The 27,708-nt window shown below is 40.6% G+C and overlaps 1 protein-coding gene across 2 annotated transcripts in view; it reads left to right on the plus strand.

Moving 5' to 3' along the window:
- Positions 1–12,705: 12,705 nt before the first annotated feature.
- The window catches only part of GUCY2C (guanylate cyclase 2C), a 43,185-nt gene continuing 28,182 nt past the window's right edge, over positions 12,706–27,708 (plus strand). The window contains exons 1-10 of one of the 2 annotated variants that reach the window (XM_052669150.1): positions 12,706–13,196; positions 14,041–14,153; positions 15,330–15,397; positions 17,740–17,955; positions 19,405–19,526; positions 20,382–20,478; positions 22,576–22,687; positions 23,892–24,027; positions 27,018–27,103; positions 27,546–27,663. In XM_052669150.1, the coding sequence (XP_052525110.1) occupies positions 12,986–13,196; positions 14,041–14,153; positions 15,330–15,397; positions 17,740–17,955; positions 19,405–19,526; positions 20,382–20,478; positions 22,576–22,687; positions 23,892–24,027; positions 27,018–27,103; positions 27,546–27,663 (1,279 nt within the window). In that variant the 5' untranslated portion in view covers positions 12,706–12,985. Of the gene's footprint in view, positions 13,197–14,040; positions 14,154–15,329; positions 15,398–17,739; positions 17,956–19,404; positions 19,527–20,381; positions 20,479–22,575; positions 22,688–23,891; positions 24,028–27,017; positions 27,104–27,545; positions 27,664–27,708 lie in introns of those variants that run through there. The other variant, XM_052669151.1, reaches the window with a different exon arrangement.

The following is a 27,708-nucleotide window of genomic DNA, read 5'->3' on the forward strand; positions in this document are numbered from 1 at the left end:
GAGTGAAGAGTTGCTTTGGGCCACATGTGTGAATGGCATGCAGCTGTTTCCTTGCTGCTGAGCAATAGGTGCGCACCCACACGCAGCCCACGGGTTGGGCATGCCTGCCATAACAACTCTTGTGCAATCCCCACACGTTCTTCTATGACATCTCATGATGAGTTTCATATGCTTGTAGTCCGTAGCTGCTCCAGAGAACTTCTGCCATGGATCTTGACTCTCTTAGGGCAGCCTGGGAGGAGCTAAGTTAAGGTGGTGGGTTACTGGGGTTGTTCACTGGTTCGTCTGTGCTTCTTCGGTTTCATGCTGATGAACCTTTCATCACATAACCTTACACCAGCCAATGGTGGTGCGAGAGGCTGATATCTGCTTCTCTGTGATGCTTTATGAGGGCTGATCCAAAAGTGACTCTTCCTATTTTATTATGTTGACCCACTACATCAGAGGCAAATGATCATGGTATGGCAGTAGAGGCTGAACCTTCCCACCAAAATTCCATTGCATTTTGTTGCCGTGCGATGAAAGACAGTAGAGGTGCAGTCTGACAAAATGGTGTCTGACGTGGAAGCATGTATGAAGCAAAGGTGTGTTACACCCACACAGAAAAAATGGCACTTACTGATATTTATCAATGAATGCTGAACATTTATGGAGACCAAACAGTGCATGTGAGCATAGCAAGGCAGCGAGTCGTGCATTTCATCAGCAATATGAAAAACAAGCCAAGTTGGGGTGGACATGCAGATTTTTATGACCACAGCATAGAGGCTCTTGTTCATCTCTGGTGAAAGTGCATCACTAACGGTGCATTTACACAATGCATGCAGCATGGGCAACAAACAGGAGGAGCAAGAAGCCATGGTGTGACCGGAGTACTGTGACTTAGTCATCATTACTAAGATTCTCATGACTGGAATGCTACAATGGATGGCTCTTTAGGAGATATAGGTAAGGAGGGAAAGGTGGTGGGATGACTCTCTATGTGTTTTGATGTTGTAGATCTCAATGCTGGGAATGATAATATTGAGTACTTATGGGTGAGGATCAGAGGGAAGGCCAACAAGGCTGGCATCCTGGTGGAAGTCTGTTACAGACCTCCCAACCAGGATGAAGAGACAGATGAAGCATCCTATAAGCAGCTGTCCAAAGAAGGACTTCAAAGCTGGTGAAGAATCTGGATCACATGTCTTAAAAGGAGCGGCTGAGGGAACTGGGATTGTGCAGTCTGGAGAAGAGGAGGCTCAGGGAAGACCTTATCACTCCCTACAGTGAAGGAGGTTGTAACAAGGTGGGGTTGGCCTATTATCCCAGGTAACTAGCAATAGGCAAGAGATATTGATTTAAAGTTGTACCGGGGAGGTTCAGGTTGGATAATTGGAAAAATCTGTTGTCAGAAAGAGTGATGATGCATTTCCCAGGGAGCTGGTGGAATCACTATCCCTGGAGGTGTTTCAGAACTATGTGGATGTGGTTTAGTGGGTATGGTGGGGATAGGTTGATGGTTGAACTGGATGATGGGCTCTTATCCAACCTTAAGAATTTATGATTCTCTGGCAGTGACTATGTTGAAAAATAGTGTTGTAGCTGAGAATTTGCTCTATCAAATAGTGTCATTGTACTCTTTATAACTGTTGTAGTTTCCATGCAAATAAATAGAAGGCCTTACTTTCAAAGCAACCTGTGTAGATAGGAAAGGATGAAGGAATCAGAAAAAGATACTTTTCTGTTGCTAAAATTCTCCCACCTGATCAGTTTCACCAGTCAGGGAGACACTGAGCAACACTGGTGTCCCAAGGTGGGACACCAGCATAGATGGAGCTTTGGACTCACCCAGAAGGTCTTTTCATGTCCTCCAATCAGTAATCACTCTTTGCTGGATTGCTGCTTGTAGTGTACTGCTGTTAGGATGCTGCTTAGTCAGCAGATGATACTGCGTATGTGTTTATAGTTTCCTGGTAAACATAGCCACTCCATCTATATTACTCTAAACACAAACATGAAGAGTATAATATTAAATGTTAGATAAGCATGTTGTGTACATTTTAACAGCATACAATAGCCCATCCCTCTGGCAAATCCTGGGTAATTTTCAAGTACAGTTGTGACCTTGTTTCTTGTAGCAACTCTGACATTGCAGTTTGCTGCAAAGAGAACAAATCCCTTCTACTTAGAGAAGAACTCCACACAATAGAATTTCCAAAACATTAATTTTTATGCTGTCTTAATTGCACCACTAGCAATTCCAGTAAGGAGAAGCAATACATTACTCTGATGTTGACAACTACCCTGAAAACACATGTCCACGGGAGATTTAATGAAGCACCTGTACTCTTGGCATTTCTGTTTCCTTGAGAATAAAAAATATTTTGCATTTCCTCAGATAGAGAGAGGGCTTTTGTTGCCATTTGTTTGTTTTGTTACAAATAAATAGGCCTGTTTGTAACACTATTCAGCAATAAAGAATAAACTGCTCAGTTCCTCAGAGGATGCAACCCATGTTCACATTCTCCTGGTCACTTCAAGCCAGCTTGGCCCTGGAACAACACAGAGTGTTGCAGGTGTCCCTGAGAGGTTACACTGCAACCAGGAACCTTGGGAGCACAACAGAACTGTGACAATGTGCCTTGTTTATGAATGTGCTTTCATACAATAGTCTATAAAGAAAGGGAAGTAATCTACACTCCAATAGAGGATTTATCTCCAAGCAATTAATTTCAAGTTAGTCAATCAAAGTGATAAGGAGTGTGTGCCAGTGATTTGGCCTCCTTTACCAGCTCCACCTTCCCTCCCTCCCTCCCTCCCTCCCTTCACACAGAATCACACAGAATTGTAGGGGTTGGATCCAGAGATCGTGTCCAACCCCCCTGCCAAAGCAGGTTCCCTACAGCAGGTCGCACAGGTGGGCATCCAGGCAGGTCTTGAACATCTCCAGAGAAGGAGACTCCCCCACCTCCCTGGGCAGCCTGTTCCAGTGCTCCGTCACCTCACTGTAAAGAAGTTCTTGTGCACATTTGTGCAGAACTTCCTGTGCTGCAGTTTCCAGCCGTTTCCCCTTGTCCTGTCTCCACTCACCACTGAAAACAGTCCGGCCTCGCCATTCAGCCCCCCACACCTTAGATATTTATAGACCTGGATCAGGTCCCCTCTCAGTCTTCTTTTCTCAAGGCTGAACAGACCCAGATCACTCAGCCTTTCCTCATAGCAGAGATGCTCCAGGCCCTTCACCATCTTCGTGGCCCTCCGCTGGACTCTTTCCAAGAGATCCTTGTCTTTTTTGTACTGGGGAGCCCAGAACTGGACGCAGTACTCCAGATGAGGCCTTACCAGGGCAGAGTAGAGGGGGAGGATCACCTCCCTCGACCTGCTGGCCATGCTCTTTTTAATGCACCCCGGGATGCCATTGGCCCTCTTGGCCAGAAGGGCACACTGCTGGCTCATGGCCAACCTGTCGTCCACCAGGACACCCAGGTCCCTCTCTGCAGAGCTCCCCTCCAGCAGGTCATCCCCCAACCTGTACTAGTGCATGCAATTATTCCTCCCCAGATGCAAGACTCTACACTTGCTTTTGTTAAACCTCATCCGGTTTTTTTTGCCCAGCTCTGCAGCCTGTCCAGGTCTCGTTGAATGGCAGCACAGCCTTCAAGCGTGTCAGCCAATCTCCCCAACTTCGTACCATCAGCAAACTTGCTGAGGGTGGCCATTATCCCCTCATCAAGGTCATTGATGAAGATGTTGAACAAGACCGGACCCAGCACAGACCCCTGAGGAACACCGCTGCTTACAGGCCTCCAACCGGACTCTGCACCACCAACAACGACCCTCTGTGCTCTGCCAGTCAGCCAGTTCTCAACCCACCTCACTGTCCTCTCATCTATCCCACACTTCCTCAGCTTTGTTATAAGGATGTCGTGGGGGACAGTATCAAATGCCTTGCTGTAATCAAGGTAGACTACATCCACTGCTCTCCCCCCATCCACCCAGCCAGAGACAACATCATAGAAGGCTACCAGGTTGGTCAAGCACGACCTCCCCCTGGTGAACCTGCGCTGACTACTGATAATCTCCTCTTCTTCCAGTTGTCTGGAGATGACATCCAGCACAAGCTGTTCCATCACCTTTCCAGGGACAGAGGTGAGGCTGACTGGCCTTCCTTCCTTCCTTCCTTCCTTCCTTCCTGCCTTCCTGCCTTCCTGCCTTCCTGCCTTCCTGCCTTCCTGCCTTCCTCCCTTCCTCCCTTCCTTCCTTCCTCTCTTCCTCTTTTCCTCTCTTCCTCTCTCTTTCTTTCAGTAAGCCATTACGTTTGTTAAGAGAAAATTCATTTTCTATAAATAGATACGAAAGTATTTGTCTCTTCAGCATTTGGATTTTGTCTTTTTTTGATGTTGTTCACTTTTTATATATAAACTAATACAATACACGTATCTGTTCTCTTATCAGTTGTGTAGGAGTTTCTGTTATGGAACAGAAAATAATTGTTCTGCAGGCCAGAAAGCTTAGCATGTGTAAGAGCCTCCTTATCAAAACCCTATGAAATCACAATAACCATATAGATTGACAGCAGTACTGTAAGATTCCTTTTTCCTCTTGGATCTGAAACGATGCTTCGGAAGTGCTTCATTCCTAACTAAAAGAAAATAATAACTTTTGTGAATACCTCACTGCACCTTTCAGTACTGCCATGGAATATTCTGACTCCACACAGACAGCTAGGAGAAATTAAGATCTAAGGTTTTAAGGGCTTTTTAGCATACAGATGCCTAAGAAAACTGATTAAAGAAACAGAAGAAGTGGAAATGTCACTGCGGGAGGAATTTTATGTGAAATGCAAAATCAGATAGGAGACCTTCTAACCTTAACTGTGCTTTAGTTAAGGTAATTCTTAGCCTATACACATACCTTGTTTACTTTTGTTGCCTCAAAAAAAAAAAAAGTGTATTCCACATTGGTGAGCTCCAGCTGAACTTCAACTTACCTGCAACTTTAGAAGGTAAACTTTTTTTTTTCTAATTGAACATAATGGTCTGTTTATCAGTTAGAAAATGGAGACATTTATACATACAGTAGAATGTAGGTTACATTTAATAGCACAGATCATTCTTAGCTGCTTCAGCATGACTCAGACATGGTTTTTCTGGAGTGTTCTCGGCAGGTGAAGCTGTGACTCTGTCAGATCATTCTCTCATATGTGAGGTCTACGCACTACATGACTTCACATCCAGCCTTGCTAACTTACACAATGAGGTGTATACGGAAGATGATAGCCAAATCGCTGCTGATTTTCCAGTCTAATCATAACCAGCTGTCAATCAGAGTAACAGACTTTGACATCAGAAGGATTCCTGGCTTGAACTGCACATTTCTACAGGTAGGCTATGGGTTGAACACATAAAAATCAAATTATCCCCTAACTTCTCGAGATGCTATCTGTACATAACATGTGAGCAACAGAAATAGGGAGTGAAATGCTAGAATTTGGCATTGTGACATTTGGTGTGGGCTCTCTGCATGTGGGAGTGGTCTAAAACCTGTTCAAAGCAATCTAAGTCTCTATATAAATTTAGTAAATTGTGGAGGAGGACTGATGTAATTTAGTCCTGTATTGTCACCAGCACCAAACTGACCTACGTCTTTCTAGAAAGTCTGGTGTAGACATTACTGTGAAGGTGCAGATCAAAGTGAGTAGAGAGTTTATGATCTTTTCCTCATATGAAATGCCAAAGTGACACTTTATAATTTCAAAGCTAAGTTGAGAAGTTCAGCTACTCTATTAACAATGCGGGAAAACTGCTGCAATTATTACCATCACCATTCTATTAGCTAGGGACATTATCTTGGAGACTGTGAGCTGTAGGATGATTAATGACCATGTTTATTCCCACACAGAGAGGGAATTGGCCTATACTGACAGCAGCAAAAGGGAAGTCATACATCTGTGACTAAACACCAAGATAAGCATGAGAGACTGTAATGGCTTTAAATAAAAGAAATTCAGAGAGTAGAAAGTGTGGTTTAAGGAAAGAAGAGGAAGGAGGGAAGGAAAGCTAAAATGGGCAGAAAGGAAATACAAGAAATGGGAAAAAATCATATAAACTAAGCAAGAGGCTGTAAAGTGATCTTTTCTCTAGTAACAATCACATGTTTCAGTTTCCACAATGTCTGGCTAAAATCAAGATTTTTCAATAATGATGTGTCACAATGTTCTGCCTCTTGTACCACTGAAGGTGCATCTGACAGCCTCACAGGAGAAGTGATTTGCAGAAGTGAAAGAAATGAAATATTCCCCTGCTGAAACTACAAAGGCAAATCCTTGATATGAGTAAATGGGAAATGATTCCCATAAAGCAAAGATCTTGAAGAATATTTGCTTATTTTTTTTAAACGGAGTCAGCTACATCTGAGCCTTAATCTGCCCTGTGTAGACTGCCAATGATGAGAGAAGGTGAAAACATCTAAGCTGATAGCAAAGACCAGTCTGCAGAGAGCTGACATATCATGTATGCATTTAATACTCTTGTCAAGCCACTATTGTCCACTTCAAGGCAGCAAACAACAGTCTTGTGAAACAAAGACGCTGAACAATTAAGCAAAAATGTCTAATTTCTACACTGGTGTCTGATGATGATTGTATGGCTTTGTGGGAGCTGCACCTTCAGAAACTTCTTGAAACTTCCAGCACATCATTAAGATTCAGTCAAGTTAGTAAACGTAACTTCAAGCTGCTCTTGTATTGGATTTCAGCTTCAGCAGTTTTGGAAGTTTATGTGGTATGGGAGGCAAGACAATCAGCAAATTTTGCAAATCCAAACTGCCCCCACAAGACAGTCTCAGAGCTGAAAATGCAATGCATGCTTTGCTGGACCCACATAAACTTACCTGAGTCAGAATGCCATATCATTGCGATTACTATGGACTGGAGAATGCACTTGTATTGGTCCAGGACTTGGGCTGAAATATCTGCACAATATTCCACTGCCAAATGGATTTGTAAGCATGCACTTATATTGAAGATCTCATAACTGCATCCCATCACACACTGTAGACCTGGTTAACATTTAAAAAAAAAAAAGGACTTGAGGAGACTGAAGTACATGTCCAAGACACAAATTATTACACGAGCCTCTTACTTTGTCAGGTAAAACAGGACAGATGTGTGCACTTTACAGATAGCTCCCATTTGTCTATTGACCGAGCTGTATTCTGCTGAGTCTGAAACAGTGTCTAACTCTTATAATAAACTATGTCCTGTCTGTCTGGAAACAAAATTCTGCATTGAGGGTCAGCTCTGTGGTTCCATTTGGCTGCCTACTCCAGTACAGTGAATATTAGGATATTAGAAAATTGTTTGATTCTGTTGAACTGTAGATTTTAAATCTGTCCTCCATCTCATTGCTGCATTTTTGAGGCTTCAGCTAGCATGGTAAAATGGTCCCAGGAAGTAGCCTTGATGCCAAGAGCTGCCTTTAGCTGCATTGATGTTCTTGTACTTGCCTTCCTCACCAAGCTATCATCTCTGTGTTGCTCATCACCCTCCATTATGCTAAGATTAGCTGATGAAACCTTATATCCTATATCAAAGACACTGTAATCCATAATCACCACCCTGACTACAGGATAGGAGCCTGAAGCCTCTCTGAAACAGTTTTGTTAGATTTAATACTAAATTTTTTTTTAACTTCACATGAAACAACCAATTCACCTTATTAACTTACTGCCCCTACAACTGCAGTAAATATTGAATAGCTCTCCAAGTGCCATCTACCAATGTTTTTTTACAGGCTCAGGTCTACTGTCAAGTCAAAGTCAAGTCGAACTTTTCACAAGGAGCACCATTCTTTTATGGGTAGTGGGAAATTCCCTCAGCCTGTCTTTATCTGACAGGGTTTGGTCTCTGAATGAGTCAGCAGAGATCCTTTGTTTTCTGCTTTCAAATAAAAGCATGCTTTCTCTGTGTTTAATGTGTTTGATGTCTTATATTAGCTGATATCACAGAACATTTTCCTCTGCCTGATACCAAAACTGAATACCAAAACTTAGAGGTTGTCCGCTTGAGTTAACGCTAGTTGTAGCTGTATCTCTGCACAAGATCTGATTTTTCTTCTCCCTTGCGATTGATTGGAATAATTCAGATTTGAAGCTACAAAAGTCTGATTCACGTGGGCCTTGTACTCACCATACAGACATGGTCAATCCTTTAGAGAAAGAGTATAAAACCAGAAGTTGAGAGGGAAGACTTCTTACTATTTGTTTAAGTAGCAGACAAGTCACGTGGCTGAATAATATTCATTTCAAACTGTATGAATTGGGAAAGGGTTAAAAGGAAGAACCTTTCTTCAGTGGAGCTACATGTTTATGATCCGTCACACATCTAGCTTCATATTCTGGTATGCGGTGACACAGAGCAATGGGAAAATGGGGCCACCACCCAAAGTCCTGTAATGCCAGTTACAACTGTTGTTATTCTTGTCTGTAGATTTCCCCTAACTAGTTTGTAATTTCTGACAAGAACAACAGTGCTTTGCAGCTGGAGTGTAATTCCACTCTAATCTATAGCAACAGCTATGAACTCCAAGGACAGAATGATAAGCTTGTGATAAACCATGGAAATGGCAATATGATAAGGACTTCTACTTTATCAAGATTTGTTGTAGATCAGGATCATGCTGATCTACCAGGATAACGCAACATGTGACCCACATATTTGCTGTTTATCAGGAGGTAGCTTCAGTCCCAAAGAGTAATATTTCTGTTTTTGTTTTTTTTTTAAGATGTTCTTTGTAGACAACAAGAAAAAAAATATCATTCCAATAAGTCAATACAGCTGCTCTACAGCTATGTTTCTCATCATTTGCATTGCTTTCTTTGAAATCTGGGTAGTAGAAAAATTGACAATTGTTGGAAAGATAGAAAAAAAATGTCCTGGGTATTCTCTGTAACATTCAAAATTAAAGATGATATCCTTCTTCTAGACAGACTAGACTTGTAGCATGCTGATACTAAATAAACATAGATGGTACTGTTTTGTTTTCTTTTTTTTGTATCTGATCACATCTTTTTCCTACTTGAACCTCCAGCAAAATTGAAAACAAACAAAAAAATTTTTTTTTTTTTAAATTTTCTCCAACACGATCTTGTAAATCTTTTTAAAGTGAGGCTAAAAGCTGCTAAAGCTGCAGACAATCAAAATAATTTAGATGGGCAATAGTGGTCAGCAAATGATCATAACAATCATAATTAAGCGACTCTAAGATTATAAATAATTGCAGGAAAGTTTAAAAACATCAATTTTAAAGGAGGCTGTCAAGATATTTTATTCTGCGAACGAACGCAATTTACCACAATACATGTTTCTTCACAAAATTGTTGAAAAATGCTATGTTGGTTGTCTTTGGGGTGAGAAAAAATAGGAAGATGAGTTGACAATCTGTTTACTTTATTTTTGGTCATGCTAGGACTATTGGTGCCAGCTTCTATACTAATAGTTAAACTGTCTGGTGGCAACTGATACTTTCATGTAGCTTTTTGCTTGAGTTTTCTGAGATTTCCATTCCACATCTTTTATTTTCTCCTCTCTGAGTCATCAAGTGGAAATAATGATTCATAATTAAGCAAAAATTAAATTAGCCTACGTGCCAGTGAGAAGGTCCAAAAAAATAAGCTTGACAAAGGTATCAGAGTTACACATTCCGAATAAAATTGCACTTTTACTGTATGAACTCATTAGAGAAAGGGACTCGAGAGTACCCTGGCTGACCTACCATTGCCATTTTTCAGTACTCTTGTACTTTATACAGAATAGACGCTATTTAAATAATGGAAAGTCTATCACATCAACCACTGAAAAAGGACTAGAAAGATCTTACAAAGATCAAGGGAACTCAAGGAACAGCTTTGTGGATATTTTTGCTCTTCTGGTTTCTATTCCTCTGAGTATCTTCGAGCATTCAAGAAGATTGAGAATAGATTTCAGTCAGGAAGTCGGTGCTGATTATCTGCTTCAAATGCAGCCTGTTAAAATCTAGTTGTTTATTATCCAATGAAACAGAGGTCAGAACAAACAAAGCACCATAGATTCAGGAACCAATCACTAAGTTCCGTGATACAGTTCTTTGTAATGTTAATTTGAGCTGGTATTTCTAATCTAACACCCACACATCTCTTATGTTTTGTAATTATGCAATATGCGCATGGGTACAATTGTTACTGGTGAGAGGCTGAATAGTGTTTATTTATTCAAATAAATACAGGACCTTGCTATTGAATGTTAATTGTTCTTGTGCTTCTGAAGACAGTGTGTGATAAGCTTCAGGATGATTCAAGAGGAGACCTCCATCACCTGTTAATAATGCTGGGATTACAAAGATAAGGTGCTCAAACTGATGTACATACAACTGACTTATGGTATAGGTACTTGCACAAAGTAAACATATTTAGTGCCAGAGTGCTTTTCACCTTTCTGACAAGGTAATAACAATACTGATGCCTAGATGCCACAGAATAATGGAATAATTCATCAGGGAAGTCAGATGCAGTTACTTAGTATTTTATTCCTTAAAAACTGGTTAAGATAGAATAAATAGTTCTAGAAAATGTACTTTAATGAAGTTTTAGTTTACACTTTCTGGATTAACCTGGGGGCTTTCGGGAGAGATTATCTTCCCCTCTTATTCCCTAGGATTAAAGATCCCTCAGTCACAGACAACAACTAACACCAAAGTACAGAAGATTTTGCTTTTATTTGTAGCAGGCCCATCAAACTTTGTGCTTTACATATAAGACTCAGTTGTCTGTTTCCTGTCCACTCTCATGATCTACAGCATCAGAAACTCTCACATTTACAGCACAGTGCCACACCTTTTCTTTGTCTTTTTTTACCCCATGGAACAGAAGCTATCAATCAGTCTGCCAAGTACTTTGGGATCATGTAACAGGGGAAAGTGTGGTGTTCAACTGTGTGCTGAGGAGCACGTGGCTCACCCCAGCTGCACTCTCCTGCAGCACTCCCTTGTGCTCCATGCCACCTGAAAATGAAGGCATCCTCACATGGTGGAACTTGACACTGAGAGATTACACGCACACACTGGGCAATTAAGAAACTGAGAAGTTAACAGTTCATTTAACTTCTGACTGGGACCTATGGCACTGTAAGGCAAGGAGCAAGAGAAGATGTAAAAAGCGATGCTGTTCTAAGGTTATAGCTGATTTTACCTTTTGTTTTTAAAGAACATTTTAAAGCTGCTATGAAAACTGAACAAATACATGACGAGACAGGTAGGGAAACCTCACTGCTATTACATACTTATTTCTACTTGCATTAATTACATGAGTTAACTGTTTCTCTCGGAGAGATGAAGAGTATAAAAATGCAGTGATCTTGTTCTGCTGAAGTTAAAGACAAAACTTCTATTGACTTACGTGGGTTAAGCTTCTGGTACTTTGTAAATACCTATAAAATGGGCCAGTGGTAAGCAGATGGTCTCAACGTGAAGAGCTATATTCTATTCTCCATATGTGGCTCTGTTCACGTACGGACCAGATCTTTACGTGAATAATGATTTAGAATTACTCTACTAGAAGTGCTAGATTAGAAGCTGCTGTGTTCAAGGTCTACTCTTAAATGATGTTTTGTGGTTTTCCCTGTTGTTAGGTGTAGGAAACATTAATGCAACAGTAATTTGCTATTAAAAAAATGATTGTGTAGAAAGTCAATGGAAATACATTTTAAGTGTACTCATTATCTTTTAAAACAGGCTTGGAAAGAAACCATGAAGCTGCAGCTCTGTTGTTTTGTGTCAAAAGCAATGGCAATTGATTTTTATTTTTTTTTTTTTCTCTTCTTGTTTTAAAATTATCAGGAAGGTAGTAAAAGTAGACAAGTAAACTGATACATTATCTGACAGCCTCAGATCTCAGAAAAGCAGAAACTGCTGTAGGTGTGAACAAAGAGCCCAAATTTGCACCAATCACACTCAGTACTTTATTTAAATTTGCCTGTTGATTCCTTTTATCTTGGACTTCTCTTCCGTGCACAGCCCCATCCATAAGACTTGTAGTATTTACTTTTTTGCCTTCCCTTCATTCTATGTACCTTTCTCAGTATGAATGCTTAGGAAATCCTAAGAGACCTACTCATGAAAATTGCCCCAGTGTTCTTTAGAGGGTGCCTCTTAGTGATGCCATTCACAATATGGATTTTGATCCCACAGGTCTCAGATGGGCCTGTGCTGCCTGGGAGCAGACCTTGGGCTCTAGTGTGCAATGCTCTGTAAGTACTAATGGACAAGCTTTGTGCTAAGTCTACTCTATAAATGGAAATGAAGGCTTCAGTCTGGAGGACTGTGAAGCAGACATTTCTGCCAACAATAAAAGTGCTCTGATGGTAAAAGCTATAGGAATGAAATTGATAGCCAGGATAGACAGGAGAAAATAAATCCTTGATTTATGAGCCCAGCCAGCAAAGATGGTATAGCAACATAACTAGAGATGCCGGGCAATGCAAACATGAAGTAATCAACTGTTTTCCTTTAGGTTTTAATGCACCTTTTATTTTATTTCCATTTTAAAGAGTCTTTTTTACAGTCCATTTGTTCCCTCCCCTTAGTTCTCTCAGCTCATTACCGTGATGAAATGTTAGTGCCCTTATCAGGCAAAGTTTCAGGTAATGCTTCAGTTTTACTGCTTCAGCCTTTCCATGAGCAAACATTCACATCAACCTTTAGCCTCTCTGCTTTCCTGAGTTTTGCTGTTGTTAGTTTTTCACAAACCAAAGTGCCACCTAGGACACCAGAGGGATGGGCAGAAGTGAAGGAAGGAAAGGGGACGGGGAAGTGCCTGAGAAGGATTGTACATTCTGTCCTTGAATCTACAGTGCAGAAATCTTTTTTGTGCTTGCCAGAAATAAAGTCTGTGTAAGGTATCTGGAAGAAGAGAAAGGCTGACGAGGAAAAGAAAAGAAAGAACACACACAATGGATCTAAATTGAACAATAATGAAGCAACGGATGTTGGGTCTGGCCCTTTGGCTTTTATTCCTCTTTCTGCAGCTGGTGCAGCAAGTTGGTTCAAGTAGGTGTAGCGACAACAATTACATGATCAATGTGATGCTCATGCCTGACTCGGACTTCCCATCAACTTCTGAAAATTTGACAGCAGCTGTGGAGGAAGCCTTGTCAACAATACAAAATGAATTAGAGACAGAAGGTAAGGCAATGGGTGTTGGTGATCGCTCCACTACAGTGGTTTCTTCTCATTTTTTGCCATATCTTTCTACTCATCTGGCCTTCATCAAACTATCAAACTGCTTCTCAGACAGGCTTGTTGGTTCTCTGTTCACCTTATATAGATCTTACAGAAATAATGGTCTCTCTCTGTGAGAAAAGAAGTGCTCTGAAGATAGAAAGAGATAGTTTTGCTTTTATAGTAACTGGGCAGAATCTTTCTGCATGCTTTTTAGTCGGTATTGAGAACGTGGAAATTGCTAAACTGGATCAGTGATCCATCTAGTGAAGAAACTGAGATGCCCTTGTTTGAAAACTTAGAACTTATTCATCCGATTTCACAATTGATTATGATGGGAAAAGTGAGACCCTCTCTTCTGCTGGCCAGATTAGCTTCTACTCTCTGAGAATAGTTTCATAATAATAATTTCATCTGTTGATCACATTATGTCTAAAAATGTGAAGAGTCCACCGCTCTCATCGTCACTATCTAGAGTACCTTGGGACAAAGGTTCCAAAGAAACGATTCACATTCTGCCCCCTAGTTGAAGGAGTTTTTGTTGAATTTTGTTGAAAAGCAGTGTCTCAAACAAAGACCAACACCAAAAATGCTTTGTACTGAGAGCACTTGCACCCAGCAATCAACACCAGGGCATATTCTTTATCTCATCCTAAATAGTGGGATCCAGGTAGGTGAGTTTCCTGGTGGAAAAGGATAGCAGACATCTTTGCACAAGACAAATCACATGTGTTGGAAGAAGAGGGATACAGTGTATTAGTGATTATCTCCAGCTCTTGAGGCTGTTCACTTTTACGTTGCGTTGCAGGAATAAAGGTTACAGTCAATGCCTCCTTCCACCACTTCAGATCATCTCTATATGTCTCACAAGGCTGTCGCACCAGCACCTGTGAAGGTGTAGAGCTCATCAAGCAAATTTTTGTGAGTATTTGGTTTCTCTAGGTTAATTTCCTAAAAAGAAAAGACTTTCTTTCGTATATGTTTGTGCACGTGCATGTAAGTACGCATGCATCTGTGGTTCTATGTCCGTCTTTCTATATTAATTTTTGAGCCTATTGTTCAATTCCAAACTAACTTGAGAGATAGGTGAAATTATCAAAGACATTCCCATGGGTTTTGTGAAGACAAGCAGTCAAACACAGAGACCTTACTAATGAGGCTGTCATTTGTTAGTAGTGCCAGCTGAAGCAGCCACCTGCTTCGAGCTACTTTTTGCATCTTCGGATTATCCGTTCTGTCGTATCTTCACAGATCTTTGTGGGGCCACATAATCAAAGTAATCAAATAATAATAAAAACAAATAAACAGCAACAACAAAATCCAACAAACTACAACAACAAACTACCCAAATACTCCAACAGCCCAAGTGGAACAGAGAATGTCCGTTTCCTGCTGGTTCAGTTCCCTGATCCATCGGCTTACAGAAATACATGTGCCAGTACAAAGGAGGGAGCAGTGTGAGCTGGGAACAGGCAGGCAGAGGGCCTGGCACTGATAACAAAGCATAACATGTGACTGTGCCCAGGGGGCAAAGATGAACTGCATGCTTGTTTCTCACTGGAAATGAGATATGTTGTGTGGGAGAAAATGTGTGAATCTCCAAATGTTGGAAAAAGTTTCAGTTAGAACTGGTGCCTTGCACGAGGTTCAAGAAGCTGTGTTGCAGTGGACTTTCTCATGTCTAATCACTGTCACCTCACAGTGCGGCTTTGTCAATCAACTGTGAATTCTCACATCTAACAATTTATGGTTGCACGCTGTAGTCTTTGTTAAGAAGTCCCTCATGGCACACAAAACTGCTTTGGTCTGTTGCTTTTCATGTATGCTGTTGCAACATTTTAATCCTAATCTGCACTCTCCCTCTCTCTTCCCCAGTGAGGTCATACTCTGCCTTTTTGTAACTCCCTGTGATTCCTCCCTCCTTCACTCTAGTTTTGTTCTTTAAATCTTTCTATGCCTCCTTTTGTATTCTGTCTTTGCTTTTGCTGAGTAAATTCCAGGACTCCTTTTCAAATCTTAAAATTCTCTTCAATTTCCCATCCTTCTCACCATGCCACCACACTGTCCCTGCTACAGACCCTCTCTGATCTCTTGCAGGATAACGGCACTCTTGGCTGTGCTGTCATAGGACCTGCTTGCACTTACGCTACCTACCAGATGGTCTCGTAAGTACCACCCTCTCCATGTGATATTATGTTGTTAAAGATATCAAGTGTTGAACAAAGTTGTTTTGAGCACAGCAAACCAGCAGAGACATTGGGTTTTGGGATACATCAGGCACTTTGATGTCAACAGTCAAGGCAGTAAGGCTATTGTGCATAGCCACTCAAGTTTGGAAGGGAAAAGAAAATCCCCTCCAAGAGCCTACTGATGCAGTTTCATTACTATCAGCTAAGTGTTTCCAATTGCTCATGATGGACTGATACTGGGCTCAGGAGACATGACTTATCAACAACCACAGAATGAAAGGGGGATGATAATTTAAGGCACTAGACGTTGAAGAACTGCAAAAGTGAGGGTCCTCCTAAGTGGGCTTTCAGTTACTGAGAGGAGCCTGAGTTCGATGTGGCAGGAGAAGATAAAAAGCCCCAGTTATCTTCAGTAAAGAGTGTTTAGATAGGGAACAGACAATTTCATCCTAACTCTTCTGCTTGTGAAAACATTTCTGAACAATGAGTCTCTCTACTGTAGTATTATACATAAATCTGTGCAATTCTGTATTGCATTGTACATTAATGTGTTAATTCTCAGACATTAGGAAAACATGAGCTAAATCTGTGTTGCTTTAGCATAGCTGATTAAAAAAAAAAACACACATCAGTCGTGAATACAAATCAATACCGTTACCCATATAAATCATTCTCCCTGCTTTAAACTTTGGTAGCCTTGTGGTTTCACTAAGACATACAGATAAACTGCGGTACTTTTTCTTCAAGCTAGTTACTCCAATATTTCCAGTGAAAAAATGTGATTGATTTATAGAAGAATAAAAATAATAAATTCTTATGTATAAGACCATGATAAAATACTGTTCAAAGTGCCTCATTTTATTCACCGTGACTCCTAACTTTCTTTGTCTTTCTGTCTGCTGGATATAGAGCTGCCCAGAATGATGCCAAAGTCTTTTTCTCAGACTCTGGTAAAGTTACAGCAGTATACAGTAAAAAGTATGAGTAGTGGACATTTATGCAAATAATACTAGCAGGCAGCTGGATTTGCCCCCAGTGCAACAGATCTACAAATCAGAACAAGTGATTCACTTTACAACACCTTAAATCAGAGAGAAGAAGGTCCATTTCATTATGAAAAGCTTTCCTTGACATTACATCGTCTATGTCTGTCTCTGTTGTGACAGCTTTAAAACCTGTTGTTTGTGAAGTGGCACTTATCCTGGAAAATAACATTTTGTCATAATAATGCTAACAGTGCTGATGAGAATGTTTTTTTGCGGGTATAATAAGGGAACAAAAATACTTTTAGTCTAGTCTGATAATCTGCAGCATCTAGGGAAATACTTTTATCTGACTTTTAGTTTCAGGACAAAAAAATATCACTGCTTTTCAAATCTGCTGCTAGCAGAGGATATCATTATTTGTTCTCTCTGACTGATATTGTTGCTCAGCTCCTAAAGTACCATGAAAGATTCTTCTTTTGACTTGTAGGAGTAAATGGCAACAAAACCTTCACCCTCCAGCATGATCACAATACAGAGATAGAATACATACCACATTAAAAATTATATTGGTGGGCAGGAAATCATCCAGCATTCATCGCAGATCAGAGAAAAGACCAAATCCCTTTGTTCATCCAAAACTGACATCACAACATTGCCAAGACTGTTGGGTGTCTTCATATTGAGCATGCAGCTCAATTTGTAAATACGTTTTGTGACCAGTCTACAGGTGTGACTACGGTCACCAAAGATACATAGGTTGACAAAAAAAAAAAGAGTTGAAAACCTGTTAGAAGGATGTTGTTTATTGTGTCAGCAGAATGACACAATAAATGGGGAGCTTTCCTTAAAGTAACTTCTATGCCCCCTTTTTGTAATTTGTTTTTCCAACCTGGCCCCTAGAATATGCCATGTAGATGCCATCATCTCCTAGCTGTTTGGTAGTTGTTGAAAACAAACACTGCTTACAAACCAGCTCCTGAGACAGACAACAGCATCTTGTCCTTGATGATGACCCAGCAGCAGAAATGGATGGGTATGAGAGTCCCTTGACTCCCACCATAGTCCGTGGGCAGAAATGGTGCTTGATACCCAAAGAAACTGGATGAAGAATATCTATACTGTGCAGGGAATTGGAGCCAGTGGAAGAAGACACCCAGATCCATTCTCTGCAGTGCCAATACATTGAAATTTGCTTGTGTTCTTTAGGAACCTTCTGTTTCAGGTTAAAATCATGCAGGGTGCAATGAGAGGGAGCTGGGATAGAAATCATGCAGTAGCAGCCTTGGTGCTACAGCAATCCATTCAGACGTGTCTTCTTGTCTCTCCCCTCAGAGTTGACACAATACTGAGCCTGCCTCTGATCTCTGTAGGGAGTTTTGGACTGTCCTGTGACTACAAAGAAAACCTAACCCGTCTTCTGACCCCAGCTAGGAAAGTGAATGACTTCTTCTATTATTTTTGGAATGAAATCCAGCAGCCGTTCAAAACTAGCACTTGGGAATCTGTCTACATTTACAAGAAGAATGAGAACTCGGAGCAATGCCTCTGGTAAGATCTAAATCCAATTCTGTCTCAGCTGTTGTCCTAATAAGCTCCACCTCCATCCTCAGGCATGGTTCCCATAGGCTGTTCTAAGTGCTCTGCATACTGGGAGATGCCTTACTGCTACTATCCCCTGTCTTCTTTCAGCCCCTTTTAGATTCTGAAAGGCCACTCTCAGGTCTCCCTGGAGCCTTCTCTTCTCCAGTGTGAACTGTCAGCCTCAGCCTGTCCTCATAGGGGAAATGTTCCATCTCTCGGATAGCTACTATATTCATAGAAGATAGCTATTATTTATATTTCCAGTTCATATCCTGAGAATGTTACAGAATTTTAAGCAGAATTTACAAATCTATTGTCTTCAGACCTTCTTTATAACTTCTGAAATGTTAAAGCTCCTTTTCTTTAATGCTGAATTAATAATAAAAAAATAAAAAATTCTGTTTCTTCCCATTTGATTGTCATTATTCATCCTAATATGGCTGTAAAATGCACCTCATTCTGCTTTAATGGAAACTGTCATCTTGAATTTTTTCAATTGCCTAATTTTAAAAATCTGTTTTTGCTAACACATGAATTGTTCTACATGGGACAATTGTTTTCCCCCTGTATGTATAAAAGCATATGAATACTCACAGTGACGGCAACAGCAAGCTATGTCTCCAACTACGCATATGGTCCTGTAAGTTAATGCTTAGCAACTCAGTTCTTGAAAACAGAAGGGAGCAAAAGATATTTTGTAGATTATAGGAAAGAGATCTCAGTGTTGCTAAATGAAAAGTTTGAAAGCAAAGAAAATCCTTTTCCTTTTCCCTCTGCATTAACTTTACTTCAAACAGAATGTATTTTCCCAATAGGCTTAGGCTAGAAGATTTAGGAGTTGGCTATTTTTGCTTAATCTTTTATCTGGCTTTTACTCACTTGGTTGTTTCTTACCATTCTCATTTTTCTCCTTCAATTTTTAAGTGACTCAGTATAACTCTTTTTGCTCCTTCCTTTCCTTCCTTTTCCTCTTAGGGAACCTGTATTTTTTTTATCTAAGATCTTTCTGCAGCTCTCATTTACTCCTTTGAATCTTCAGATACTCCTTCTAAGACTCCAAGTGGGGCCTTTTACAGCAGAGCTTTCTGGCTCTGTTTCCCATTAGTCTCACTTACTCTAACTTCCTCACAATCCTGATTTTTTTCTTAACTGTTAATGTCTTATTGCATGATTATATTCTCTAAGCCCATCCTTAGTTTGACCAGGCTCAAATACACCTGGATGACTTTTCAACAGTTCTAATTCTTTGGTGATCTGTATTGATTTCCTATGGCTCAGAAAAAAAATGCTCCATTCTGCTTTTCATATACTGTAGACAGTCTGTCTGGCGTTTTGATTTTTAGGAGAAATCGCACAGTGCACATGTGAAGATTTAACCATTTTTTGACTTTATCTGTGCTCCCTCCCCTCTGCCAGGTACATGAATGCATTAGATGCTGGAGTCACACAATTCTCTGAAAAACTGAAGTTCAAGGACACTGTGAGGACACAAGACCAGTTCAGAAAACTTGTGAAAAATTCCAAACGGAAAAGCAATGGTAAGGAGGGGCTGAGGGTGCACTCTTCTCTGCAGGTAAGTTACTTTTTCATGGAAATCAGACTATTCTCTTAGCTACATTTTAGGACTAGTCTTTCCACAGTGAAGTACAGACATCATTTCACATGGATGCAAATAGAAGATGGCACAAACCTCTCAGATTCCTCTCCCTGTCCCCGTAAAATATGGGGATATCCTTGTTCCAGAAGCCTTCTGGGATGATTTGTCCCATCTAGATATAATGTTATCCTCCTACATACTCTGATTTGTGAAAGATTCAGAAATCCAGGAATCACAAGTCCTCCTAATCAAGGCCCTGGATATTACAAGAATGCTTCTTTCTCTACCATTCCCGTGTTTGCAGCTCTGATATATAAATGGTCCTCACTTGTGCCATCAAAGGGCACTTCTTCTGGAAGTGATCCACCTAAACCTGAAAAAGAGATGAGTAATACCTCATTTTCTGCAAAGACTAAGCACCTGGCATCAGCAGGCCAAGGGAGCACAAGAGTGATAAGTAAACCACTTAAACTATTGCCTGAACTCCATAAACTCTTATAAACTTTCATATTCTGTAGCCTGGATTGCATCAGAACTGCTGCTGCTTACTTGAGTGAGATAATGGTGGTGCTCTGGTGCAGTCAAACATAGAATAGGCGTTGAGGCACTTTCTATCAGCTGCCTTTCCCTTAGATATCTCTATCCCTCAGATATCCTGTGCAGACGGTCCCAGCATAATGCAGGTAATGTGCTTTAGTCCAGCATTGCTACACTGCCTGCCACTCAGGCATCAGGGAGCAAGCAAATATCCTTTCCTTATCTGTACTTCTTACCTCCATTTTTGCCCAATCTGTAGTGATCATCATGTGTGGCACTCCAGCTGACATCAGCCAAGACCTAGGGACGGAGACAGTGGATAAGGACATTGTTATCATCCTGATAGATCTCTTCAAGTAAAGTATCACCTTTGCTTTTCCTATTTTCTCTGCACTTTGCTGAAAGATACAGATAATGGACGTAGTGTGGAACTGTTCTGTTGAAGAAATGCTTTATCACAAAATGTTTTCCATTGCTTCTTTCCTCTTGTCTTGCTCTTTATATAACTTGTTTGGTGTGTGAAACATGGCACATCTTCTACAACATCCCAATTAAGTCCACAAACGATTTTTCTAAGGTAGTGACCAGAGCAGAGATGGTTAACTTTGTCCTGTGGACTCCTCAGAGCAGGAAGCTCTGAATGAATCAGAGTCCAAAGTTGGTCATGAGCTCTTCACATGAGGACTGTAAACTTTTCATACACTCTATCCAACCAAGGCAGCTGTGGAAATATGGATTACAGTGTATTTTTCTAGGATCCACTTACTCATTATTAAATGACTTAAAGGGGAGATACAGTTGTTTCTTCCAAGGAGCAACATCTTTATAACTACAGGAATCTAACTTTTCAGAGATATTCCTTAGTACTCAACCTAAGTATTCTGTTGTTCAATTTCATCTTCCTATCACTAATTACAAAAACCTTGTAGCTGAGGACATTGACTAACTTTATTGACTAAGTTGTATCCTCAGCTTTGAATGAGTAAATAAGTGGACCAAGAGCTGACCTCTGGCCCTAAGCTGAAGTGACAAAGCACAGCCCACAGCCATATGGCTAAACCATGCCCAAACTCTTGGGATTGGTTCCTGTCACCCTAATAAGGCATGGTCTGGGACAAAGCTAGTTGATCTATACTGAAACTATGTCCAGGACTCCTGTTTGTCCTTCTGGTACACCCAGCTGCCTCAGATTATGTTATACGCTCCCCTCCTTAATTCTGCTACATATCCCTCTGATCTCAAACCATTTTGATCCTAAAACAGAATCAAAATACAGATACTATGTTAGATCTGAACATAAGCCATAAGAGAGGCAAAGTCTGTGCTTCTACAAGCGTCACGGCCCTCAGACAAAGCAATGTGTTTAAATTCCCTTCAGTTCTGAGTCCTGTTGCATCTAGGACACATGGAGTGTTCAAGTCTCCCTCAAGGGAAGGGGTGTGCTGTAGAATTATCCAGTCTGGTGGCATCTAATGAAGTTTCCTTTCCATCTGGTTAGTTCAGTTCAAGCCTCAATGAAAATCAATTTGAAATTATCTGGGGTTAAAAGGGTGATGTAAAAGTTGTAAGACTCAGAGAGAGTCAGGAACAGGGTTGTGGAGTTGGGATCTCATCTGATATCTGAGGAGCGGAGCTTGTGGTCTCCAAAAGCCCTTAATACTGCACTTACTGAAGCAAACAAACAAACCTTTAAAAGGATGATCAAAAATGTTTAATAAGAGAAGGTTCCTAGAAAATGAGTTTTTAATCAGTCTAGCTATAGCAATTGCTAAATTCCTCTGTCGTACGTGAATCAATATGTTTTTGCCAGTCTGGGAAGCTCTTCTAGATGGCCTGTCAGGATGATGAAACCAAAGATGCCTGAAAGCTACAAATGTTCCTGCTTGTTTTAGCATGCTTTTCAGTTCACACAGTTTCTTTTGATTTTTCCAGATCACTGAATTAAAAAAATAAATCAGTAGGATGCCCTCTGACCTCTCTGATTGTTTATGCCCTCTATTAAATGTTTTCAGGGCAACTCCTGCTGTTATCAATTCTAGCAAGAAATGCCAGAACTAGACGAACATGTAAAAGAGTGCTAAAGAAGCCAGAAATGTGCACAGCAACATGAAAAAAGTGACAGATTCCAGTACTACATATTTCAGGAAGAGACTCCATTTTAATAAATACAAATTCCTGCTTTGAAGAGGAGAAAATAGGACAGAAACGAGTTATGTTAATAATAACACTGTTTCAGATTGCCAATCTATTTGATATTACCTTTTAATATAGTTAAGCACACAAGCTGGCATGAGGGAATGAACAGCGTAAAGGGTTTTGTCTATGATTAGTTTTTATTTATATAACTACTATATTAGCCTGTTAAGTAACAGCTCCACTGTGGAGGGGAGAATGCTGTGTTGCTGCAGCCCCTATTGCTGACTCTTCATGAGGTTTTTCACTTTGCCTTGCAGGAACACATATTTCAGGAATACTACCTCAGCCCGTTACATGCAGAATGTACTCGTCCTGACTCTACCACCAGCTAATAACAACTTCAGCTCAAGGATTGCTGACACCAGCCTGGTAACCATGCTGTTTTATATCTGATCATCACATTCAGCTCACACATGCTCCTGCACTAGGAAATGAAAACTGAAAACAGAGTGATAATCACCCCCTGTCATGCTTTTATGTCAACATTTTCTTACATTCATGCAAGATGACTTTTTGTTCTGCTGTAATGATGTAAAAATGCAGTGTCGTAATGATATCATATTCCTGCTTTGTGAAGTTCAACTCAACCTTTTCTTTTGTTCTGCAAGTATCATGTCCATGGGACTGGGGGAGACTCATAGATCAAGGCTTTCTGACTCCACTTCTGGTTGACTGACAATCTTACGTTTTCAGTGTAGCTGCAAAACATCAATGAAGGAAGATTTATAGGTGTAATAGGGATGCAAGCATGGAAAGATAAGATTTCTGTGTGCAGATATGTGTAAGTGGTGGCAATCACAACCATTGTTGTTTCTGACCAGAGATGTTCCAGTTTTTGTAATTTTCAAGAAACAGGGGTTTTTTTTCTTTTTGTTTTTTTTTTTTTTTTTCCTTTTCTTTTCTGTAGGAAATGCATACATGTCTTCTTAAATTTCCTGGAAAGCTGAAACTGTGCAAACCCTGTATCTGCTTACTGATACTGATACTCCTGCAGTCTGCCCAGGAACCAGACTGTACAAGAGAGTTCCTCCCAGGATTTTTGGCTTTGAGCTCCAGCTCTCCAGCTTTTGGCTGGCGTTACTGAGTTTCCAGATCCCTCAGCCTGGGTTCAGTGTTTTTTGGGTGCCAGCTCTGTGGCAGGCAGCTGGGAATTTTGGCACAGCTTCTTGCCCTTGAGCTGTGGCCATCTGGAAGCCCAGACTTGTTGGCACCACACCAGATGATCTGCACTGAGAGTCTAATCCAAAGCCAAGAGCTTAGTGTCCCACTGAGCACACCTGCTTAGAACCCACAATGTAGGATTTCTTGAATCCAGAATCAGCATGTCAATGCTTTACATGGGCCTCTTATACATTTTTCCCTACTTCCCTGTCTTAAGACACCAAAAACATTGTTTACAACTTCATACTTCCAAGAGAGAACACCGATGTAGCATTTCCCATGTAATCACTCAGCATGCAGATGCTGGCCTTCCATGCTGGAAATTTTGCCTATCCAGATCACCAAAGTTACTGTAGCTTTAAAGCAGAAATATGAATTCTCAAATTGCCTTTTTTGTTTCCTCCTCTTCTAGCTGGAAGATGACTTTGTTATTGGCTATTATAATGCAGTCTTGCTGTTTGGACATATTCTGAAGAAATTTATCTTCTCCCAAAGCCCTGTGTTACCTCTCAGTTTCATCAATGAATTCCGAAATATCACTTTTGAAGGTAAAAATGTATGGTCCTGAGCAGGGCTCACTGAACTGAAGAAGGGAAAGAGATTTGTTTTAAAGTACTCTTAGGATAAGTCTCTTGTACATTAAAAAAAAAGTCCAAGCATTTCAGTGAGTTTTATTACTACTGTAATTTTTCTTTTACTTTCCTATCATTTTTATTGCACGTGTTATCTTCAGTATTAACAAAACATAGCAGTCGTGCAGAATCACCTCAGTGCCACTGAAAGTAGCAACAGCCTGTTTGAGAAGCAGATTCCTTTCTGGGTCATGACCTTTTCAAAGAATCACAGGGTCATAGACTCATTAAGATTGAAGAAGGCCTCTTAGGTCATCTAGTCCAACCATCAGCCCAGTCCCACCATGCTCACTGACCATGTCCCTCAGTGCTGCATAAGCATCTTTGGTTATCCTTTGTTTGAAACAAGATTCTGGGTGAGATAAATTTGTGTTCAGCTTCAAAATTCAGAAATAGTAGCAGCCCAACCTAATAAACATTTCTATAATCTGTAGAGAAGATCAGAATTGTATTTGAAGAATACTGCTGTCAAAAGAGGGATGGGAGGAGTGGAGAGAGAGCTTCCTGGGCAGCAGAATTGGAGGACAGGGATGGGGCCCTGAAGCTGATGCCATTACTTTGAAAAAGAGATGAACTCTCTGTAAGGAGACTTTTCAGAGAATGAAAAAGGTGCTAGAAGAGCAAAGAGTTTCAGAGTCTGCATGCAGTCTTCCTCTAGAGACAACCTGGCATTCAGGTTTCATCTTCAGTTCTCCATGGGTTGTTAAACTGTGGCAATGTCTTTTCTACGCTTTGTAGCAGAGACCTAGTTTTGGCTTGAGATAAATACTTACGAAATATGGTTAATGTTCAAAACATCTTTGAAGTCCACTTAGCAAAGCTTTAATCAATTAGATTCAAACTGTTTTTAGTTTACAAAGGCATTGTAGACTTATGTGTCTCTGCTGAGAGCATAATCCAGCTGGCAACACAATGGGTCTTCATAGTCAGTGTTCTTGTTCCTCTTGCAGGTTGTCTAGTACCAGTGGACTTTTGTACTTAAAAATCACAGAAATTGATCATTAGGAAAAGATAGAGACAGCACATACACAACAAAATCACAACAGTATCTGTCTGAGTGCAAAGTCCCATCTGTCACTTCACATCAGAGATCTGTACCAAAGTGCCTACTCAAAGCTCTGTATTTATTGTCTCACCTACTTTCACAGAACATGGCTAGAAGTTTCCCAGAGTTTTCTGATGTGGCCTAACAGACTTTGTGCTTATCTTTGTTTTAACCATAGCATCCCAGCAAAAAAAAAAAAAAAAAAAAAAAAAAGTTTGCTTATGCTTATTTCTGGGCTGCATCAAAAGAGTAATGCCAAGGAATGCAAGGGAGAGGATTATCTCCCTCTACTCTGCCCTTGTGAGGCCCCATCTGGAGTACTGTGTCCAAACCTTGGGCTCCCAGTGCAGGAGGGATCTGGAGCCGATTGAATGTGTCCAGTGGAGGCCACAAAGATGATCAGAGGGCTGGCGCATCTCTCCTATGAGTAAAGACTGTGGGAGCTGGGCTTGGTTAGCTTAGTTAGACCTGGAGGTGTCTCCAGGGAGACTTCCAGTACTTGAAGGGAGCTTACGAACAGGAGGGAGACCTATTTTTTTATATGGACTGATAGTGATAGAACATGGGGGAATTGGTTTAAGCTAAAAGAAGGGGAATTTAGGTTAGATATTAGGAAGAAATTGTTCACTCAAAAGGCAGCAAGGCACTGGCACAGCTGCCCAGGGAAGCTGTTGGTTCTTCATCTCTGGAAGCATTTAAGGCCAGGTGGGTGGCAGCCCTGGCCACAGAAGGGGGTAGGAATTAGATGATCTTTAAGGTCCCCTCCAACCTAAGCCATTCTGTGATTCTATGAATTCTTCCTGAAGTCTGCATCCTTTTTTTATACTGTTGAAGTCATCTCTTTGGTTTCATTTAGTTTGAAAGATAAGTTACATAGACTTTTTTTTTTTCCTTGTCTCAAATTAATCTTGCATATTAGTTATAGGTTTCTTTTTAAAAAAAACTCCTTGAAGTGAAAGGTGTTGAATCACCTTCATTCTTCCTTCTGTAGGTGCTGGCTGAGTAGAGTGTTCAAATAGTAGTATTTGATATGTAGAAGGTGAACTGTGAAAAAATTAACACGCACAACACAAAAAACGTCATTTCCAAACAAAAATAATGATGCTGAACTTTAGGAAAAATAAAATAAATCATTAGCAACCGCAGCAAAAGAATCTGAAACAGACCAAAGAGACTTTCCTGAACAAAAGGAAAGGAAAAAATGGTGGTGAGATTTTCAAGAGTGGTTGATATTGGCAACACTTGCTCTTGTTGAAGTGCCTGGCCTCATGAGAACAAAGTCAAGCCAGTGCTGAGGGACGTAGAAGTTTCCACGCTAAAATCCTTGGAATGTTTTCCAAAGGCAATTTCTCAGTGTACACATCTGCTGACATTAGGAGTCAAGAGATGAAAGGCAAGGAGAACTTGGTTATAATAATATTGTTAGAATTAAGCACATACCTATCAAACGAGTTAGAGGAATGAAAGTACCTCCACATTTCCTTTCTTGCTGACAGACTCAAACTGCAGAGGGAAATGGGCAATTTCCCTTCTCACCTTTAAAATGATCCCTTCAGAGGAGTTTACTCGGCCATTCTTGGTATGCTGAAGAAACCTGACATATATATCTTTTCTATGGCTAGAGGGAGACTTTCCCTTTCTGTGCAGTTTGTTCAACACCTTTTTTTGAGTTTTCTAGAGAAAATGTGGAGCATTATGAAGGGAAAAGCAGTGCTACGCTAAACTGATATGTGCTGTAGCATGTAGATGAAGAAGAAAAAGATTCTGAGCAACAGAAATCCTTTTATTTGTCCTATCATTCCTGTCACATATTTATTTCTTGGATAATACAAGCCATCTGACTAATTCTGTGTGTCCACAGGTGCACAGGGTCCTGTGACTCTAGATGCATTCGGAGATATTGATAACAATTTGACCCTGCTGTACACGACACAGTCTGCAAGTGATGTATGTATGTCCAAGAAGCAACTGCTTGGCCTTGTATATGAAAGGAGAAACAAAATGCCATGCACTATCACATAAGAACAGTGTAAATAACCTGAAGTGGTGTCACGTCAAGTCATACTGGGCATGCTGGGAGGGGTCATAAATGGTGTGCTGGATATGGGCAGGATTGATGTCATCAGTGGTTCACTAAGTGAAGTACAGCTAGTGACTCAGATGCGTTTATTTTTAGGCAGGGGGGAGGAGTAAGGAAGAATATGGCAGCCAAACATGTGGCTAAGCTGAAGAGAAGACACCAGTGTGGCAGAAAGAGCAAGAATTACTCTGTTGAAGTTTGAGCTGTGCATCTTTAAGGGTAGTTAGAAACAAGGGACAAAAACAAAAAAAAAAAAAAAAAAAAAAGAGAGGCAGAACTGCTGCTGACTGCATTTTTTTACTCCTACAGCCACAGTACAGAGTTCTGATGTATTTCAACACTCAGGAGAACAAGACGTATGTGGTATCTACCAGTCCGGATTTCATCTGGAAGAGCCACAGGCTGCCTAGTGATATTCCAAGCACTGGTGAGATATCCATTAAACGTACCTCTTTTTCCAAGAGAGTTTACA

The sequence above is a fragment of the Tympanuchus pallidicinctus genome, unplaced genomic scaffold (assembly GCF_026119805.1).
Source record: "Tympanuchus pallidicinctus isolate F22 unplaced genomic scaffold, pur_lepc_1.0 scaffold8, whole genome shotgun sequence".
Classification (NCBI taxonomy): Eukaryota; Metazoa; Chordata; class Aves; order Galliformes; family Phasianidae; genus Tympanuchus; species Tympanuchus pallidicinctus.